General features: G+C 42.0%; 2 protein-coding genes across 4 annotated transcripts; both read left to right on the forward strand.

Moving 5' to 3' along the window:
* The first annotated feature begins 2,125 nt into the window (after positions 1-2,125).
* On the forward strand, positions 2,126-3,026 carry LOC125989097 (macrophage migration inhibitory factor-like). The gene is made up of 3 exons (XM_049755093.2): positions 2,126-2,433; positions 2,536-2,708; positions 2,803-3,026. Exons 1-3 carry the CDS (start codon positions 2,326-2,328, stop codon positions 2,867-2,869), a joined length of 348 nt encoding a protein of 115 aa, XP_049611050.1. The 5' UTR covers positions 2,126-2,325; the 3' UTR covers positions 2,870-3,026.
* A 10,688-nt stretch (positions 3,027-13,714) lies between these two features.
* Positions 13,715-16,714, forward strand: bhlhe23 (basic helix-loop-helix family, member e23). Of its 3 annotated transcripts, XM_049754544.2 has the most exons (3): positions 13,715-13,836; positions 14,018-14,192; positions 15,313-16,714. In XM_049754544.2, exons 2-3 carry the CDS (start codon positions 14,066-14,068, stop codon positions 16,116-16,118), a joined length of 933 nt encoding a protein of 310 aa, XP_049610501.1. In that variant the 5' UTR covers positions 13,715-13,836; positions 14,018-14,065; the 3' UTR covers positions 16,119-16,714. The 3 variants fall into 3 exon arrangements, with proteins under 3 accessions (XP_049610501.1, XP_049610504.1, XP_049610503.1); XM_049754547.2 differs by having other exon boundaries at positions 13,717-14,192; positions 15,432-16,714; XM_049754546.2 differs by having other exon boundaries at positions 13,719-14,192; positions 15,327-16,714.
* Positions 16,715-21,324: the final 4,610 nt, after the last annotated feature.

Below are 21,324 nucleotides of genomic sequence, written 5' to 3' on the forward strand. Positions count from 1 at the left end.
CACAAGCAAAGAGAAATAAAAAGAATATCTAACCGAGTACTGTCATTCTACACGAGTTGCTGCACTCTTTGTGTTCATTCCATTGTTCAAAGGTTTTAGCACCGTAAATATATACATATATATACATATATACATACATATAAACATATATCCATATGTTTGTATTGTACTGAAATTTTCTAGTTAAGTACAGTATGAATATGATATATATATGATACTTAGTGGCTGGAATGGATTAATGGCATTTTCATTCATTCCAATGGATAAAGATAACTTGAGATGCATCCAGTGTGTTCTACCTCCAGCCTAAAGTGAGCTGCCATTGATTCCAGTCAGCCGCATCCCTAAAATAATTGGTCAAAACGTTGGATGGTGGAATGACGCCATCTTGTTGGTCGATGAGCAAAAGAAAGAAATGATTCAAAAGTGGTATATACACAAACACATGGACTGTGTTTTGCTTGTATCATATCTTTTTAACCTTTGACTGTGTGAAAAACATCAATTTCTAAAGAATGAAAACATTTTTGAATACCATCTCACTGGTCTTGTTTGCAATGCTCTTATACATGCTTTTGTTTCGCTTCGAGGCAGACATGAGCTCGCTCCATTAGTGTGAACTGCTGCCATGTTTCGTCTTTGCAATCACAAAGAAAGCGAGCAGACTTGAAAGCGGTGCAAGGCGACGGTTCACAGACGACCTTGTAAACCGAGTGTTTCAAAGCAATTAACAAGCACAATCTGAGCTGAGGCAGACTGGTGAATGGCTTAGTAAACAAGTGTCTGAATGGTGATCACTTGATGAGGGTAATAGTTCAAGGTGTCTCGATCTTGAACATTTTTTTAGCAATGAAAGTTTCTCATTGATCTGGTTATCATTATAAAAACAGAGTTGACACATTTTTATTCAACTGACATTCTGACGTGGTGTTCTAGGTCTAGGAAATACATGTTGGATCCATAATCTCAGTATTAGCTCCAAAAATAAATGGTAAAACAATACAACTTTATTTATATGGTGCATTTCACAAAAGCTGCGGCAAAGCGCTTCGCATATAACAATGGGACAACCACAAACAGTATCGAAAGAATCAAGCACACGTTTCATGATGATTTTTTTTGCCCTGATCTTGAATTGTTTTTTTTTTTCCCCCTTAGCACATCAGGTTTTCATAATAATGTAAAATAATATATGTACTATATTTATTCATAATCTTTATGAATTAAAGATAAAATGTGTAAAAGAAAATCCATACTGTACGAGCTTTTATAGGTCTAACTTAAAAACAAAAAAACGAAACTTACATCATCATTTGCAAGGATATGCTGAAGCCTTTAAATCTTCTTCCAAGAAATGAGAAACTGCTTTGTTATGTGCACAACTAACAGTGACGGTTGAATGAGTAGTTTGAACAATTTCAATTATGATCTGTGAAATGTACCAAAACAAATGAAAAAAAACTGTCAAGCAAACAAGGCCCGCAAGAGGACAGAATTCCAAGAAAACACCAGATGAAGTGACAAAATTCGAGTAATTCACCATGACGGAACCAAACAATAACTTTTGTTTAGTATTATTTTGCTCGCGAAAAATCACAAACTTCAAATTGAACTATTGTTAGCATCAACTAGACTAAAATAAATACAGCAAGTAGGAATTGATAGAAGAAGCGCTTTCCATAGTCAATTTTGAAAAAATGTTTCATGCAAGAGACTCTTGTAAGTATTCACGCTTACACACTGACAAGAAATAGGATTCAAATTTATTTTAAACAGCTGCCTATTCCTGTTTTAAAGTAAACATCGTTTTTATCTCATCTTGATGGTTGACTCGATGGTGTTGAATGTTTTCACGTTCTCTCTTCTAAATTCAACACACCGTAAAGAGTGTTGTTGATAACCCTGCCAAATTTAAATGATTGAAGAAAAAAGGCTAACTGCAGTCATTGTTAATGCTGCCTGATGGGACAAGAGGGTCAGGAGAGTTGCGCTGTCCAGGGTACTGGTCATACAGATGCATGACAGGCACCTTTGTATTCACTTGTGAAAATATAGTGTTACAGTGTTTGACACCATTTAAAATTTTTGGCCTGTGGCTGAAAAATGTACTAATCTTTGCATATTTTCAGCAACAATCTTCAAATATGTACATATGTGATCCGCTTATAATAATGACTGAATTACATTTACATGACTTTGTTGACAACTGACAAAAAACAAGAAGGAGACGCCATCGCTCCGCCTTTGCTACTTTAGCTCATCTCACTTACTGGATCTCAGTCAGTCCCGTTTCGAAGGAACCAGAAGAGAATATACAAGGAAACCATGCCGATTTTTGTCGTTAACACCAACTTTGCCAAAGACGACCTACCGGCAGATCTGCTGTCAGAGGCTACAAAGGAGCTTGCCATAGCCATAGGCAAACCCACAGAGGTATGACAAGACCTATGACACGTAATGATGATGTGATGATGAGCATGATATTAATTAAATCACCCATTCAGCATAATTGTTTTCTCCTTTTTCATACATCAGTTCATCGCAGTGCATTTCCACGCGGATCAAATTATAATGATTGGTGGAAACGAAGACCCATGTGCACTCTGTTACTTTTACACCATTGAGAAGATCGGCTGTGCTCAAATCAAGCAGTTCTCGAAACTGCTGTGTGGACTGCTCAACAAACAGCTAGGCATATCTCCTGAAAGGTACGCATGCATTTTTATGCAGTTTACACAGTGACTACAATACTGTTGCCTCAGCCCATTCTCATCAATGCATTTGTCCATTTGTGTATTCTAGGATTTATATTAATTTTGTGGACATGGGTGCAGGCAATTTGGCCTGGAACAACACTACTTTTGACTGAGAGCGTATTGAGCTAGCGACTCAGAGAAAATCATTGGAGCTGCATTGAAGAGTCATGGCAAAAATTGACCAAGAACACAAGATAGTATAAGTTTATCTGATGTAGCTTTGCGCTGGTCTTTCTCTCCTACAATAAAGAACACCCTGTAATAAGCAAACTCATATGTTCTCATTGTCTATCTCAACTGAATGGTATTATAATGTCACATCTCACAAGTTAAAGTATTCTTAAAAATTCCTGGCAGCAAAAAAATGTAAAAGAAATTGTAAAAAAAAATAAAAATGTAAGAAGTATTTTCTAACATTAAAATAACATTTTCTATTTCATCCATTCATTTTGGGAAACAAAATTAAATAACTATTGCCTACAGGGACGCCCATTTTTGATGAGGACTGTGGGCACGCCCCATCCCCTCCCTTTACTTCTTGGTGGGAGAAATCACAGTTTGTCCATAGGAAATTATTGTACAGACATCACTTATAATGCCAAAATAACGCAGATCAATCAGGGACAAAATGAATGTGGATATCTCTACCCAGGCCTTTTTCAACCCCTGAAAACCTCATAAAATTATTTGCCGTTCCATGGCTGACTTAAAAGAGTCTCCTCTTGTGCTGCCGGCTGGCCGACGCAGTCCACAGTGAGCAGATTCAGAGCTTCCTCGCTGTGCGGCTGACTTTGGCTGCTGATTGACACCGGGTTCACAGGTTAAAGTGAGCAAGAGTCGAACTGTTCATAGTATGAATTTGGTGGCAAATTATCACCATGACAACAGAATGTGACAAACCAAGCCAGCAAACAATAAGCATTACAATGCTTGCCGACCTGACGCAGCAAGCGGTTGGCCAGTTTATCATAAATACAGCTGTGTGTTCAGATACAGAGTTCCTTTGACGACGATAAACCTTATCGATTTACATTCACCATGCCTGAAGCAATTCAAACAGTAAGCAAACAAGACATGATAATTTTCCAACAAGTTTTTCATAAAATAAGCAACCATCATGTGAAAGTCAACACAGGGTTTGTACTGGCACACAACAAAAACAATCAAACCTCTAAGGCACACGGAAAATTCTCCAAACAGATAAAATTATCTAATGGCGTCACGCACGTGGTTGCGGTTTAAGGCTTTGTAAAATTGGCAACCGTCCCATTAACAAATAAGAAAGTACTTTGGGTGGATTCATGTTTAAACATTGCAAAATAAAACGAAATGCCACAGCGTCAGGCTAACCATGCTTAATTAAGCTGCTAAACTGTTTTTACCGGTAAACCAAAGATTTTTTTTAATTATTTATATGCAATATTGTCGTACTCATGTTTCTCTGTGTTAAAAAAGTGTGTTTAAAGCATTTGAAGGAGTAAAGAGATGCAAAAAAATATGCCGTCTTTATATACTGCGATAAACAGGGCTCATTTTAGTTTAACATACCCCAAACAAGACTTCAGAGAATAAAATAGGAATCGGGGTGACCAAACTCACCTTTTCACTGAAAATCAATAACTTTTTCATTATAGCAAAATAATGAACTGTCTCATGGTAAATTACCTCATCTAAATCGCTTCTTTAGTCTTTTTTTATTTCATTTAGATCTTTCTGGCGCTACTCCGTCACCAGGATACCATCTGGCTCGTCTGGCACGTACGCGTTCTCCACCGTGGAGGGGTTCGGTACTCCTCCACACTATGACACAAGAAGCCACACGGCATGCATCATATATTTCATCACCACATTCAACCATGCTGGAGCACAGTGGCTCTTCCCCTGCTTGGTTTGCTTGTGTTTTGCAGCTTATCTTTCATTTCACCAAGTGACAAGATGGTGCACAGTGATTAGGCTTGTTTGCTCCTCAATGCCTGGAAAGTTGGTCCAAGTAGGGGTGGAAACTTCATTGTGTGTGTGCATGTGTGTTAAATAAGAGCTCAGGGCTTTCCATATGCCTTTTTTTTGTGGAAAGAAAATCTTCAAAAAGAAGTATCAAGTGTACCACCAAACTACACATGAAAACAGTTTGTGTATTTATTTAAACAGCTACCTTACTACGAGCATACAATGGGAAACATCATAGAGTCATAGGCTAACAATTAGCGCGACAGTTTTGCTACACTTTATTCAATGGATATCCAAACGCAAATATGTGTAACAACACTCAAGATGTATTATCAATCCTCTGTGAAGAATGACTAATATTCAGGGTTGGGGAGGTGGTTAGTTTTAAAATCTATTCAGCTATGGTTACTTAGTAAAGTAATCCAAGTTCTACAATTTTAAAGAAGTTTAACTTGAATACTTTTAATTAATTTTCAAATTAACGTGGAAGGGTGGGGGTCCATGACAGGCCAGAATGTACAATGACGTTAGGAGCAGAATTTGGACTCAGAAGCAGACAAGACACGCAAAGTCAATGACTTTATATACAAAAACACAAGTCACGACACATTCATCTTCCGAACCGCTTATAGAAACAGTGAGGTTGGTGATCGCTGTGCCGTGCTGAAAAATCAAGACGTCATCCTTCAATCGACATGACTATAAAGTTGACTACAAAAATCTTTGCTCATTTTCATACCTAATTTTAACTCATGTTGCTCCTTGACTTTTCTGTTACATCAAGTCATCAGCTAAGCCATCTCAATTAGGCTAATTAACCTTCAGAAAGCATTCAGTGAGGCTTCTGTGGCACCTTAACAAAGCTGATGAAACCCTGAAGGTAAAAAGAGCACAGAGCACGTGTGTGTGACTGATCCCTTCCCAGATACATACAAAGGAAAAGCTCAGTTTCATCTCATTAACATAAACAAATTGATTTGGCTGCCCTGTCTCCCTTTGAAGAGTTTAAACTCAGGAGTGAAGCTCATTCAGAAATCCGAAGATAAATAATTAGTGTTGGTTTGTGGAACTTTCTTTGTTTGGCAGCAAACGTGGAACAGTTTCTACCTTGCGAGCACAAATAAATAAATACTAAATTAAGCAAACAAGCAATAATAGCAGTAGTGCTGTCTGCTAATGAAAATGCAAAGTAAACCCATGGTCACTCTGGCATTCTGAGTTTTCATTTCATAAACAAACTGTCAGAGTGACAGCTAACATTTGATGAGCAGTGCCAAGCAACGTTATTTACTGCGTGAGGTTCATGCGAGGCCCTGGCATTGCACAGTCCCTGGGGGGGTGCATGCTAGGTAGGACGGCGACGTGTGGGTGGCGTGTCACGCGAGGATGAGGAGGTGGCAGAAAATATGATGTGAGTGAATGTTGATGTGCGTGCTGGTGGGAGAAAGGCAGGGAAAGAAAGCAGGAAACAGTGTGATATTGTCAATTAAATAACCCTCCCACGCAGCATCTGGTACGCTTTCTCGCACCGTCTGCCTGTTTTCCAAATATTACAAGCTTATTTTCATTCGTCTGTTTCTGGGTTTTTAATCTTTTGTCTTTGGTAAGCATTCATCCGTCTTGTTTCTCTGCCTGAAATGCCAATTGATGCCAGTTTAAGCTAGTTTCCCCATCCTCTGCCCTATTTGATCTTAATATCCCCTTTCTGATGTTTATAGGTTGGCTTGAATTGTGGCTGCAAATAAGAGGAAGACAAACAAATGTCAAGAGGACGCAAAAGTCCGTTTCATACATTATCCCGAAACACTTGACTAGCGTAGCTTTTATAAGTACGTCCTATAACTTTCTGCCTCAAGTGTGTTAAGTGTGGATTTGTCGAAACTGGCCAATCTTGAATATTAAATCTGTTCAAAAATTGAAAACCGAAAATATTGATACGACCAAAAATCTCCATTTGTGGGCAAAGCTCTCGAACCATTTAATTCTGTGAAGTGTGACGTGAATGAAATGTAGCCAATCCAATAAGCGTCCTGACTGCCAAACTAGGACAGATCAGTAAATAGAATATGTCCTACGCAATGTCGAATTTTGTGTAAAAGTAAACAATGAGTGGAAATTGCTTAAATTGCTTGCACTTGACAAAATCAAACTTTCATAGCAGACCCTTACAAATCAATTGGTTATGGCTGGAAACAATGAATTTGGAGGCAATCTATCAGAGCCAATGAAAGTTCAAAGAGTCTCTGGAGACTCATTTGTGTTGGGTTCTCTGACTTTCTTCACCCCGTAAAGAGCAAGGATCTGGCAATGATTTCATAGCATCGAATCTACCAAGTGCTCATACCTATTCTATCGTCATCCTAACCTTGCTGCTCAAATCAATACGCTGTGATGTTGGTTGATTCATTTCTGTGACAGCTTTGGGAGTGCCAATAATTCTGAAAAACCTTTCAGAGTCATATAAAATACCCACAGCGTGACCTCTTGGCTGTGCTCGCTTAGTTTGAACTTGGTTCAGTCTGCATGCTGCCCTCATCCTCACCATCCTTACTTCTTGTTTCATGCCTCTTTCAACGTGGGAAAGAAAAGACTCGTACCGAGTCAATTTACGAGGGTGAGGACAGCCTTTATATTAATAGCCTAAATCCAATTATAAGTTTGTGGGAACGGAATTGAGTGGGAAAATGCATTTACATTTTAACTTTGGGTTTGATGTGAGAGAGCCCTAGATGAGAAAGAAGGAGGGGGATCTATGAAATGGGGAAAAAGGAGGAATTATAAATGTGGGATTTGCTGTGACTTGATCCAAGTGGATCTTCCGATGTGAGAAATAATGGCTGGTAGAGAGCGGAAGACATTAGGCTGATTGTGTTTTTGTCTCCAATGTTGAGCTGGGCGACGTCTTCTCATGTTTTTAGGAATCTAGGTCATTGTGGTGAATTAACAATATGCTGCTCTACACGGCTAAAGTGAAAACCCTGAGGATTCATGTACACCCACCCGCACGCACACACACACACAAACACACACACACGTCTTGAACAATACAGTCCAATTTTAGATGTGAATAGTATCTTCAAAAGATTCCAGAGAGGATTTTTTGATTTTGACCAAAAAAGAGCATTTGTTTTATTTTATTTATCATCACACCTCATTTCAGTGCATGGGAATGCTGAGTTTGACACCAGTGTGTGTGTGTGTGGGAATGGATGAGTTCTGATGGAGTCGACCCTTTGTTGTTGAAACACTCTTGGTTAATGATACGTCTCACCCATCTTGCGCTGTTCTCCCTCCCCTCCCATTCTGCGAGCGATAACGAAGGAGCAGACAGCCCCGAACTTCACACAAAGACGGGAGGAATCAGCACAATGCGCAAACTTTTGACTTTTTCCTCTGCGTCCTTGGTGACACACTTCAGATGATTGTTGAAACTTGTTCATAAAAGCCCACTGATCAAGCAAGGGACAGCTGTACCAGTGCAAGTCAAATACTGCAGGGATATTTTTGGGTTGCACGTCCAAAACGAACGCAGAAGAAACAAAGAAAAGTGAATTTGTACTTCCCCCCCAAGGGTGACTGAGAAGACATTCTTCAAGTGTGTTGCTCATAAGTGTTGCATTTTCCATCATGGTATTTGTATATGTGGGTGTGCGTGAGTTGGGCCTCGCTAGCTTTCGCATGTATGTTGGAACTCGGCGGGACTGAGACTCGACGCCCGCTAGAGCATCACGCTCTGATGGATGTTAATGTGGACTGACGCAGAGGTGTCCCCCGAGGGATGGAAGACGGCCAGCCAGGGAGCAAGAAGAAGCTAGAAGCTTGCGGACGGGGAGGGGAATTCGTCGCTCTAATCCTCTCCGATCTTCGCCGAGCTTGAGCGGGGAAGAAGCAGCGAACCGCCCAATGAATAAATAAAAGCCCTTCCCCTCAGGCCCTAAGCTCTGCACAGGAGCACTTAAAACCTTTTCAACAAGAGAGCCACTTCATTAAATATGGACTTCTTCTGCAAAAAAAAAAAAAAAAAAAAGAAACCTGCAAGGGAAAGTCCAGTGGACACATTGTGAAATATAGGGTGAGGTGTGGGTTGTTGAGGCAGAAGCACACTGGAGCAGATACACAAAAAGACACAATATAGCAGCGCTGAAGGGAAACGGGAAGAAGCAAGATAACGGAGGCAGTGAGGTGAAAACTGGGGATGATTACTCAGCTCTCACAATGTGTACGCACACACCTCACAACTGTGTTGTAATAACCAGAGGTGGCTAGTAATTTGCTGCATTTACTCCATTACATCACTCAAGTGACTTTGGACATGGTCACAATGGCCAAGTATTAAACTCGCAACGTTTTGGGTTGGGAGACGACCTCTCTTTTGACAAATATGACATACTTTTTTTTAAATTGGTGCTTCAGTCTATGATCCACAATAATACAATTAAATAATACAATGATGTCTCTCCAGCACTGGTTTAGAAACTTTGCCTCCTTGGTGGTTCTTTTAGGTGCATCACCACTGCAAAGCTACAATACGCCTTTAGGGTAAACACATGTCACCAGCGGCGAGGCTTGGGGCAAGTTGAACTTTATTCGCAGTAATTTTGTTGCTCTCTAAAAGTCGTGTAGTTCTTCTTCAAATTATTGGCAGCCTGCTTGGTAGTTGAACGAGTTGAACACACTGTTGTCAGCATCCCAGAGAGGGAGAGGATGAGGCTATTACTTGCAGGCAGAATGTTCCAGTGCTACATAATGTCCTTGCAAAGTCTCAGCAGAATGGAAATGGTCTGTACTGTACTGTTCTTCATGTTTCTTTGTGGCTTATAGTCTGCTTCAGTGGCGTTTGCAGGATGGACAATATCAGCACATGTAAAGCACACATTCACATATTACCATTAATTTGGTAACGCCGGTTGATCGTGAACATTTTGGTGTGAACTATCGGTGACAATGCACAGCACATGAAACAGTGACATACTATTATGGCTGCTGCACATTTAAGGGGCGGGGGGAAAGGCACTCACTTCAAAGTGGGTCACAGTAAAAATATCTTCAACAATTATTCATAGGACCCCGCCCGCCTTTCTCGAGCAAAAAAAAAAACCTCTTTTGCATTGCAGCATTGAGAGACGACAGAAAGCGAGCGATAAGAAGACGCAGGAGACGTGAGGGAGGGAGATTTAGGGTAAAAAGAGGGAAGAGAAAGAATTGTACAGCGTGTCATTTGTTGACTTGTTAGAGTTTGGCTCGTGATGAAACGTGGGTGCGATGTTCAAAAGTACAATGTGCAACGTTTGCCAGGAAAACACTTTTGCATAGGCGGCGTCAGCCTCCCACCAAACACTAACACTGTGTGTGCTATTGCAGATGGCTGCCAAGTGGCGGACTTAAACGCTTACCAACACAATTCTGCTGGGAAAAACACATTTAGCGAAATATTTCTGAAGGAAGTGGAATGAATTTCGCACACTTTAGGTTGCTCGCTCCAAGGTCAGATACTGAGTTTGCTTTAGTGTTTGGTGAGCACCACTATGATTAGAGCTGTACGCCATCAATCAGAGGTTTTGATTGGCCAAAAGGGAGACAGGATTCCAGTGAAGCACAAGGGAGTCATGGCTGCCAGGTCCCTGTAGGACCGCACTGCAAATCCAAACCTTAATCAGAGTCGGCAGCGAGGGATCAAAGCGGCCTACTCCATCTTTACTCGGAGTGGCACTTTGATGTATGTGTGTGTGTGTGTGTGTGTGTGTGTGGGGGGGGGGGGGGGACGAATGCAAAGTTAAGCACGCAAGACGATGGCAAGCCTCCGTTTGTATCAGCGTAAGGGTAGGCAAACTGCGGTTCCATCGCCACATGTGGCTCTTTCATTCTTCTGCTTCCGGCCTTGGTGAAAAATAATGAATATTTACCAAACCATGGATAAGTCCAAGACAAACGTGTCAGCATGTCGGTAAAGGAAAAAGGGTACTTAAATAATGCTTCAATTAAAATGTGTTGCACATAAAATTTAAATACAAATCATACTAGGTATAAAAACAAACTGTTCTTACAGATTAACTGCAAATATGGTACTTTACGTAAAAGTTACATACAACTGAACTGTTTCTAAAAAGGGAAAATGTGCACTCTATTGGATTTTTAAATAAAAATCTGGGCATCATTGCTCCTGTGGGCGTTGAGAGTGAGAGCTGGAAGGGCGTGATTGAGAGGAAAGGCCCCATCCGTTTGAACCCGAGTGGAGCTCTGTTACTGGACTTCTGTGGTCATCACGCATTGCTCTTAATGCACAAGCTATCGGAGCTGTGGCTGTGAGGTGCTTGGTGCCTGTCATGGCTGAAATCCCCGAACCCGCTGGTGGTCAGGCATGTCATCAAGCTGAAGATTTCAGTCCTATTCGGTGAGACTTTTGAAACAGCTGATGGGTACCGGCTGGCCAAGCGAAAAGCAGCTTTGGCGGTCCCTGAGAAAAAAACTCTGGCCTGGAAGGAGAGGCCATGGCAAGGCCATGGAAAACAACCTCTGGAAGTCTTCGAAGAAATTCTGGTCAACCATCCATCAGCACAGGAGGAGAAAGCAGTGCACCATTAACACTGTCTATCGTGGAGAATGCATACTGCTGACCTCCACCAAGACATTGTGAGGCAGTGAAGCGGATACTTTGAAGATCTCAGGTCCGCCGACACGCCTTGAGGAAGCAGAGCCTGGAGACACTGAGATGGGATTTCCTATCTCTGGGATTAAAATCACCATGATGATTGAAAAGCTCCTCGGTAGCAAAGCCGCAGGGGTAGATGAGATCTGGCCAGACTTCCCAAAGGCTCCGGATGTTGTGGCGCTATCCTGGTTGACAACATCCTGTGGACATTCAGGGACAGTGCTTCTGGATTGACAGGCTAAGGTGGTGGTTCCACTTCTTGGATGTGGAGAGGAATCATACTTCATCATTTTCATCTTTTGATTGGAAACCTAAATGTCTTCAGTATACAACAAAGAAATTGATGCAGGATGCAGCACAGAAACCTTTGCAACTGTGAGCACACAATGTTCCTGTCAAACATGACGCCAAATTCGGAGCAAAATAGAAAGGGCTCTTCTGCCACTTGGTGGACTTCGGGTAGCACTGCATTAGACAGTCGACAGTGATAGGCTCAATTGTTGGCCAGCAGCACTCGTGTAGCAGCTGAGGTTGCAGTTGCCATGGTAACACTGAGTCGTTTTAGTTGGTACGTTGACACTTATGCGATGCTTGTGCTTTGTCCGGCAGCAATCGAAGGCAAGTGCTTTGCTGTGAAAGTAAACTATAAATAAAGATGTATTGCATTATATACAATAGAATGTAATACAATCGAATTCAATACAATGGTTGTATTGTATTGTATTGTATTGTATTGTATTGTATTGTATTGTATTGTATTGTATTGTATTGTATTGTATTGTATTGTTAATATGCTTAGTTGAAGAAATTTAGGTATTGCATATTGCAATTATTGATTTTTTTTACCTATTTCAAATCAGAAAAACAGTCAAATTGATATAAAACATAGCTACAGAACGACGGGGTTGGGGTTTCCCCTGGGGGGGTTTCCTCTGGATTTTTTCCCCACTTCTAGAGGCAGAGATAGACAAATCATAAGTATGATATGTTTTTATACAGTCACTTTTCTATGCAAGTATTACGGGCCAGGCTCTTAAATGTAAATGTTTCAAGACGTGCCGTGCCTATCAAAATTCTTGTCTCGTCTGCTTCATTTTCATGCAGTCCAGTAGTTAATACGTTGGCGTTTGCGTTGCATTGGAAAAATTGATGGTCAGATGTTTCTGTTTACATGTTGACTAGTAAGGGCTTAATCTACACTGGTTACACCAGATGAGTTATTTTTATCTCACTAGTTAACTTGCCGGATCTAAAATGGATCACTAGTGCACAAGTGACATATAAAAGGTCCATAAGTAACTTTTTTGCCCATTGTGCAATGACTGATTGGAAGTGTTCATACACTTGTGTCAAAGTTGAGTTGTTTGAAGGCAAATTATGCTTTTGTTCCATATTTTACAGTTTTTATTGATTGTTTTGACGCAGCCATCAACTCAAAGGCCACGTTTTCAAAACAGTTAACGCAGAGGGCACAAGCCGTAATGGTCAAAATAACACTTTTTGTTTATAAAAGGCTCCAACTGTGCCAAAACATTTAAAAGATGGAACAAAAGCAAATTTTGCCTTCAAGAAATTCAACTCATATTATGAATTTACAGTCAGGGAGTTCAAAACAGTTTGCCAGCTGGATTAACCAGGGCTTGTTTGTTTTTGCAACGTTTAAACATGAATCCACCCAAACTACTTTTTTTTTTTTAACCTGTTAACAGTTGGCAAGTTGACAAAGCCTTGAAGCAAAACAACATGCGTCATCACGCCGTTAATTTTGTTTGGGGTAATTATATCTGTCAGGAGAATTTCCCGTATGTCTTCAAGGGTTGACCGTTTTTGTTGTGTGCCAGTATAAACACTGTAATGACTTTCATGTCATGAATGCTTCTTTTGTGAAGTTTTAACCCTTGTTTTAAACCCTAGTTTGAAACCCTAATTTGAAACCCTAACTCTAGTTTAAAACCCTAGTTTGAAACCTGAACCCTAGTTCAAACTAGGGTTTAAAACTAGGGTTAGGGTTTTAAACTAGAGTTAGGGTTCCAAACTAGGGTTTAAAACTAGGGTTAGGGTTTCCAACTAGGGTTTTAAATTAGAGTTAGGTTTACAAACTAGGGTTTAAAACAAGGGTAGGGTTTCCAACTAGTGTTTAAAACTAGGGTTAGGGTTTCCAACTAGGGTTTTAAACTAGAGTGAGTTAAACACACACACACCCTTCCCTCCCTTGTCTTGGTGGGATTCACAATTTGTCCGACTGTCACGTCTCGTCACCGGTTGTTTTATTATGTGTAGGTTGTCATGGTTTCTGTCTGTCTGTGTACTCGCCCCTCCCTTCCTGTGTCAACTCACAAACCATGTACTAATCACAGTCCACCTGCCTCTCGTTACCTGTCTCGTATTTAAGTCCTGTTTGCGTGTCACTCCCTTTCGGATCGTTGTTGATGTCGTTATGTCTTGATGTCTCCATGTCCTATTGTTTTCTTGTCTCACGCTCCGGTCAGTCAGTCTAGTTCTCGTTTTGTTAAGTCATGTCTGTTTGCCGAGTCTGTCTTCTGAGTTCCTCCAATGAACCCTGTTCCAGGCTGCATTTGGTCGCCCTGCACCATCCGATCCATGACACCGACTTGTCTGACCCTTAATGTGATAATACTCTTTTTGTCTTTTCTATATTTTTCAGTGTCAGACCGACAGAGGAGACTGATTTTTTTTTTAATATCACCACGAGATGGCACTGGATCCTCATACTTGTCTCGCGCAGCCATTTAAAACAAGTTCCATTCTTTTTATATACCACATTGCTGATGTAACTTTTCAGGGTCTGTGGAATTCAGGTGTCATCTGTTGCATAAAAGGTAAGAAGACAACATTTGCAGTGCCATACACTGACTCAGCTGGTCCAAATGCAGGTAAAATGTGTGGAATGGTATTGATTTATTTATAATTTAACAAATGTAATTTATTTTTCCATCGATACCCATGTCTCTTTAATGTTCTGTGTTCCGCTTCACCAAATTTTGAGGCAGATGGTGCTCTAAAAGGCAAAAGAAATCGTTATGGTCCATTTTTCATTAACAACCTATATTTTTGTATTTTTCCAAAAAAATCGAGTCATTATGGTCCATTTTTCACTAAGACGCTCAATTTTTGTATTTTTCAAAAATTAATCCAGTCATTATGGTCCATTTTTCACTAACCTTAATTTTTGTATTTTTCAAATCAGAAAACAGAAAAGAGTTTTGATTTTCTGTTATTAGTAGAAACAATCAAAGAAATGCCTTGAAAAACGACCACTTTTAATGAGGAATGTGATCACGTCTGATTTCTTTCATATAAGTCACCAAGATGCACAATGTGTCCCGATAGGCTTTTTGGAAGTTGAATTGTTCATAGGTGGTATTCTTCTAAAATCTGTAAACGGGTAATTTGATTTTACATCGTAGTCATGATTCTTTTTGGGCTTAAGTCTTCAAGGTCCCAATCAATCAAATCAATCAAGATGTAACCTCTCTAAGTAGTCAGAAAAAAAATGAAGTACAGACGAACAATGTACTACTTCGTTCCATCCCATCGCTGCACTTGCCAAGTCTCATAAAGTGGAGAGTAAAGTGGGCTATGTGTCGCTGTACCTTAAAACGATCACACAGCAAATAAAGAATGGAGAAGAGCGGCTCTAGTTAATTAAACGCTCGCCCTGATTGGTCGAGCGAGTCATCCCGGCGGATCTGGCGCGCCTACTAACGCGTGCGCGGGGCAGGACGCAAGCCGCACTTTGCCCAAGGCGAGGGAGGGCGCAAGCGAGAGGCGGAAGCACAGCGCGCCATCAACCGCTGAGCACACTTTGACAAGTTTGATCCCAAGTTGTTGTTGGTTGTTGTGGTTGTGGTGGAGGTGGTGGTGGTAGTGGTGTTGGTGAGCTGTGCGCGCAGCAGCGAGAAGCGGCGCGCACATGTAGATGCTTCACACTCCACAAAGTCTCCTTGTTCAAGAGTCATCACCGAGGCGAGGAGAGGGGGAAAGCGAGGCGGAGTGTTGATTCCATCTTCAAAAAGAAACGGGAAGTAAACGGCTTTTTTCCTCCTTTGGGAGCGAAGATGAACGCCAGCGATGAGAACCTGCTCAAGTCCATCAGCAACGACGCACTCCTCGACCTGACGCAGCGCTACGGCCAGTCAGCCTTCGGCTTCGGCGCTGGCCATGGTGCTGGAACCCCCGGCCGCTTCCCACTCACGCCGGCCGCCGACTTCCTCAGCGGGCAGACGGCTAAGTCTAACGAGAGCGGCGGGGAGCACACCAGTGACGACGAGGACGCCTTCGACTCGCTGGAATCCCGTAAAAGAGGCGCGCCCTTCGGGGACGACAAGCCCGGGGGTCCCCTGGCCAAGAAGTCCAAGGAGCAGCGCTCCCTGCGGCTCAGTATCAACGCCCGCGAGAGGAGGAGGATGCACGACCTGAACGACGCGTTGGACGGCCTAAGAGCAGTCATCCCCTACGCCCACAGCCCGTCGGTGAGAAAACTCTCCAAAATAGCCACTCTCCTCCTGGCCAAGAACTACATCCTCATGCAGGCTCAGGCTTTGGAGGAGATGCGGCGGCTGGTGGCCTACCTCAACCAGGGACAAAGCCTCACGTCGCCCATCCCCGCCGCCCTGGCGCCCTTCGGTCAAGCCGCCGCCGTGTATCCCTTCTCGGGCTCGGCTCTGGCCAGCTGCGCCGAGAAGTGCTCCAACTTCTCGGGAACCCCGTCAACTCTGTTTAAACATTGTAGTGACAAGCCTTGATTCGCACCCCCTCTCTTCCCCGAACTTTTTAACTGCGTATTGCATCCGCGTTGCTCTTTCTGTCCCTCTCTACTTATTTTTTAAATCACGCTGTGAGGAAAATTGTGCATAATTCTTATCAAGTGATGCTGCGATGTCTCGTCTTAATTTAACGGATGCTGCATTGGTGGTAAACTATTTAGGCCTTGTCACATTCTTGCTCGCGGGCCAATTTTCAAACAAACGTCAAATATCAATTTGATCTATTTTCTCTTTTAATAGTAATCTATGCAAACCTCAGCAACAATCCAGTAAGTAAAATGTCATTTAATTTTCACGTCAAGTATTACTGAAAAGTAGGACGGGATTTCCCTTAATGATGTTTAGATGCCTCATCCCCTTTCCCACAAAATTGACATTTTTTCTTTTCAAGGTCCTGCGCGTGTCACATGATTGTATTGATTGTACAAGTTTGGGGGGAAAAGCAGGACTGCGATATGGCTTCCATTTATGCCCTGCAAAGAAAATGTTTTGGGGAGGGGTGGTTGTGTCGCAAAAATGAATTTCATAAATTGTTTACATGTGTTTATAATTAAAATCATATCTATATGCTCGGACTCGCTTTGGTTCATTTTTACCTAACTTCCAGCTTTGTATTTTATTTTACCTAAGATCACTTATAAATACGCACTTCAAATGTTTGCATAAACCACTCAAGTATTACTAATTTTGAAATATTACCAACTCTAATCCAGCGGTTTAAATAATTACCGGGTGTCACTGTTTAAGCGACTCTCCGTGGGCAACTTTGCTTTCTTGCACGAGAAGCCCCCTGACATGAAGAGATTGGTCCAAACGAGCTCCGCGGGGCTGGTGGGGCGACTTTGGCTCGCCGAGGGTCGTTGACACTGAGGGGGGAGAACACAAGAAGAGCCGCCCGGGGCCACCCAGGACCTGTCTCTGGGTATTTGTCTGATTGCAGGCAGCTCCCTGCGTGGCGGCCTCTTACACCCCGGACCGCATATTAACACGATTTCAGCTCCTGTCTGCCCGCCTGGCCCAGTTCATGACAATATTGAGAGTCCACGGCTTTCTTTCTTTTTTGCATGCGGGGGGAATTTCGGAAAACACCTGCAATAACGACGCATTCAAGTCCTTTTTTTTTTTTTTTTTCCTGGGTGATTTCTTCGGTTTTACTATCTCATCGCAATTTTTTTTGCGACCTGCATAGGACATTAGATTTTGCACGCAGGTCGCTCTAATTTGCACAAACAGAACGAATTTGTGGCCATTTAAAATTGATTGCATTCTTTTTATATGGTTGATCATTGTGTTAGAGCTCAGCGAAGGATAAATGAAAGACTGTTTAACGTGCAAGAATCATTTTATTAGTTTTGCTATTGCACGTGTCGCAGGGTTATACGTTCCAGACCTAAACTCGCTATATGTGGGGAAAATGCCTCTTTGGAATACCCCTAGGCATTATTTAATAACTTTTACTGAAATTAGATGTTTTTTTTAAACACTTCAAACACACTTTTAGAATTGATCCACAATTCCATCGTGTCATTTTGCCTATATTTTGCCCATTTTGCACATCTGTTGAGACAGTAACTTATAAATATAACTTATAAACTTATAAATATAACTTTGAGCACTCTGCGTCATTTGCATAACTGCTGTTGATTGATTCTTTCAATCTGCATAAATCTAAAATTAAACCATGCATGAACACAGATCAACAAAAAAACATAATAGTTGATCGATCAGTCTGCCACGCTTATAAGGAGCCTCCGTGTCATTTGCACAATTGTTGCTCTATCTTATGCACTACAGGTCCCTTTAAATTTTGAACGACCCTCTGCATCATCGTACAGTACCACAGTTGTGGTAACCTTACATTCAGTCAAAACTTTCTGGATTTATGTTATGTCCAAAATATTCATTTTGTTGTGGTGGTTTGTTTGCTGTCATATGATGGGATAAAACTGCTGGACAAATTCCTCATGTGTTTTACATACTTGGCCAATATAGATGCTTCTGATTCTCTTTTGACAACAATACAAACACATTTAAACATAATACAGGTATAATGGGATGGAAAAAGAGTAACGAATATTACAGAAAAATCGTAGGCTTAGAAATGGTATTTAAAATAGGCAAACAAACATAACAAAAAAATCACGAGTGTGAAAACTCGGCTGCATTCTGATGACACTGAGCTGTTCTCAATCTATTACACAAGACATTCAGCCAGGAGAGTCTCCCTCTCTGCAATTTAGCAGCATGTCACAACAATAGCCCCCCTGTGGCATCTTAAGTTGCCCCCTCTGATGACATGTGTCTTGTCAGGGATGTGATGTGACAAATACTGCATGGCCATGATATCCGGACCCTGCGCTCCATTGCATTCGACACAACACCGTGCCTTATTGTCCTAAATTACACTGTTGCCTTTTTTTTTTGGGAAGAAGAGATGAGGGTCACTTTCCTTATATGTTCAGTAGGCCTCTGACAAAAGTTGGTTTTCCACTCACGATGGTTGTTTCTTCTTGTGGACATTTTACATCTACGTTGTCATTTTAAAAAAAACATAGATGTGTGCACATAATGATCACAAAATTATTTCTTTTCTACAATTGACTGATCAAAACTGAGTTAATTGCAGTTCCTTTTTTCTAGTCAAAGTGTAGTAATCTATTTGATTTAATGTACTTTTACCGATTGTTATTCAGTGATATATAGTATATATATAGAAAGAATGCGACAGACTGGAACTGAACCTGGTATTACGACTGTAAAGACTATTACACATGAACAGGACACTTTTTGTTTGAGGGGGTCTTCCCGCCGCAGACCAGCAGCCAGGCCGGTGCACTCGCCTTCTGCCGACAGCCCAGCGTGGTGCATGTGTATACGGACAGACTGCGTGATGTCTGTAAACATTTGTGTTTGCTCCCAGTTGGATGGAAAGAGAGTGATTTCATTAGCATGGCTCCCAGCATTGAGGTATGTTTGTGTGCTTTTCTCCAAGCCGATGCTATAGTACTAAAACCATATGCCCTTAAGTGCGGACCTCTGCTTAATGCTTCTGACAGCGCTGTTTTCTCTAATTAAGTTCTCTTCATGTGCAAGCTTATGTGTCTAATGCGCATTGTAGCACTCCAAGTCTCACACATACACACACACACACATGGCCACACTCACCCACAACAATTGCGGGCCTGCGAGGAAAAGGAGCATGCTTCAGCTCTTATTATGCTTACCATAGAGGACCAAAGGGGATTTGAAAAATTGCTTTATTTTTATTCAAATGACGAACTAGTTGTGGTTTAATTATGAGGGGGTTTTATGCTGGTTGAGAGGAGAAGGCTCAGGTTGAGTTGCAATAAAGACCATCACATAAGCACCCTGTAACTTTTCTTTTGGTGACGTCACATTCCTTCACCCCAGCCCCCAGCCCCGCCTTGTCGGAAGGGATGAGCGGGTGAGTCAGTCGGTTCCGAGGCGCCATGTGATTCGGGGCGACGTTGCTGCGAGTGCAGTGAAACAGGTCGGAACCCTTCATCTAAGTGGGGGGATGTCTGCTTGCATGTGTCCATGTGCTATGTGCTGTGTGTGCATGTGTGTGTGTGTGTGCGTGTGTGTTCATTTGGCCACAGAGCCTCTAAACACGGCAGCTGGGCAAAGCGTTTTGCCGACTGCCACAAGGCACCTGACACCATGCGTGGTAGGCCCAGACAGTGTGGTTGTGGTACCGGACTAAATTAGGCTGAGTGGGAGAGAGTTGAGTAGGACAGTGCACTAGTGGGTGAAAATGTTTCATGTCCTACGTGTACAGTGGAGATAATAAATCTACTCACCCCTGTTGAAATGATTGTGACAAAAGACGAGACTATCATTTCAAATGATTTTCCATTCTTATTACAACATCTGCACACCCTCTTATAATTAAGAATGAGGGTCTGTTTTTTTTTTTGTCATGGTCAATATGAAGGAAACTATGAACAGTTCCAAATAGCCGTCAGTGTTAGCAGATGACTTTCAGACTTCTACTCCAATGAAAAATAAAAACTCTATTAGAAGAGTTGGCATCCAAACAGGGCTTTGTGGACCTTTTACATCCATTTTAGATGCTCTTTGTGATCAGTTGAGAGCTGTCAAAACATATCGTCACGCTCTCAGACGCGCCTCTGAGTTTCTTCCCCCCTACCACCACTACCACCATTCCGTTGCCATGCTTATCACTCTTCTCCATTTAGCTTGTAGTTTTGACAGAGGATACGAGCTGACAAATGGGGGCATCCGTTACTGTACTGATGCCTAATCTCTGTAATGGCCTCACAGATATTGGACTGGTGGTGAGCAAACACACAAACACACACACACCTCAACTAGCTGGACAAGCGTACATGTAAAGCCCTGAGGTCAAGTCTCATCTTTGTGCTCAGCCATTTGTACACACTGTAACCCCCTTCGCTCTCAGACAGCTCTGTCTCATTCTCTGCCCCCCTCACTCGCCACAGTACACACACACACGCACACACACACATAGACGGACCAGCGCCTGTCTTCCTGTTCTGCACCAGCTGAGCAGCACCCTGATTTTATGGGGAGCAGGGGGAGCTCGTTATCCTCATTAATTAATGACAAAAGCGATGTAATTGGCCATCCATAATCCTCCATGTGGAGACAGTGTGACAGGCAGAGACACTTCTAAACACACATACACGCGCACAAATGTTCATTCTCATTTTTGCACATCTCTAATGATACACTTGGAATAATGCCTATAATTATGTGCAAGGCGACATACAGTATATTTTGGTGACTTAGATGAACTGAGAGTGTGCCACTTGACTGTTTAATTCTTATCCAGTTGGGGCGTCGGAGGTTCCACTGGGCCTGAGCTGCAGCACCACGCAGCAACATGCTGAATTGTCCCACTCCGCCCCCTCCAATCAGCAACTCCTTCCCCACATCTGAATGGAAAGACAAGATTAATAGCAGTTCCTGTCGCCGACTGGTCTAATTAAAAGTGTCGGAACATGCGCGTGGCCAAGGATCAGTGGCTTTTAATGAGGAGCTTGTTGGCTGATTTGGGCCTCATTTTCTGCCTAATAAGGCCAGTTTAAAAAGTAATTTTGCTGGGATGTGACTCCTTTAAACCTGCTCATTATCAATGAGAGCGCTTCACTTAAGTACTTCAGGAAGAACGCTGTGTTTA

This window comes from Syngnathus scovelli, chromosome 2 (assembly GCF_024217435.2).
Source record: "Syngnathus scovelli strain Florida chromosome 2, RoL_Ssco_1.2, whole genome shotgun sequence".
NCBI lineage: Eukaryota > Metazoa > Chordata > Actinopteri > Syngnathiformes > Syngnathidae > Syngnathus > Syngnathus scovelli.

Excerpts from the sequence above, each read along its gene's own strand:
- bhlhe23 (XM_049754544.2), top strand. The coding sequence starts at position 14,066 with ATGGCACTGGATCCTCATACTTGTCTCGCGCAGCCATTTAAAACAAGT. Across the intron at positions 14,193-15,312 it reads TGTCATCTGTTGCATAAAAG|TCTCCTTGTTCAAGAGTCAT; the intron begins GTAAGAAGACAA and ends CACTCCACAAAG.
- LOC125989097 (XM_049755093.2), top strand. The coding sequence starts at position 2,326 with ATGCCGATTTTTGTCGTTAACACCAACTTTGCCAAAGACGACCTACCG. Across the intron at positions 2,434-2,535 it reads CCATAGGCAAACCCACAGAG|TTCATCGCAGTGCATTTCCA; the intron begins GTATGACAAGAC and ends TTCATACATCAG. Across the intron at positions 2,709-2,802 it reads CTAGGCATATCTCCTGAAAG|GATTTATATTAATTTTGTGG; the intron begins GTACGCATGCAT and ends TGTGTATTCTAG.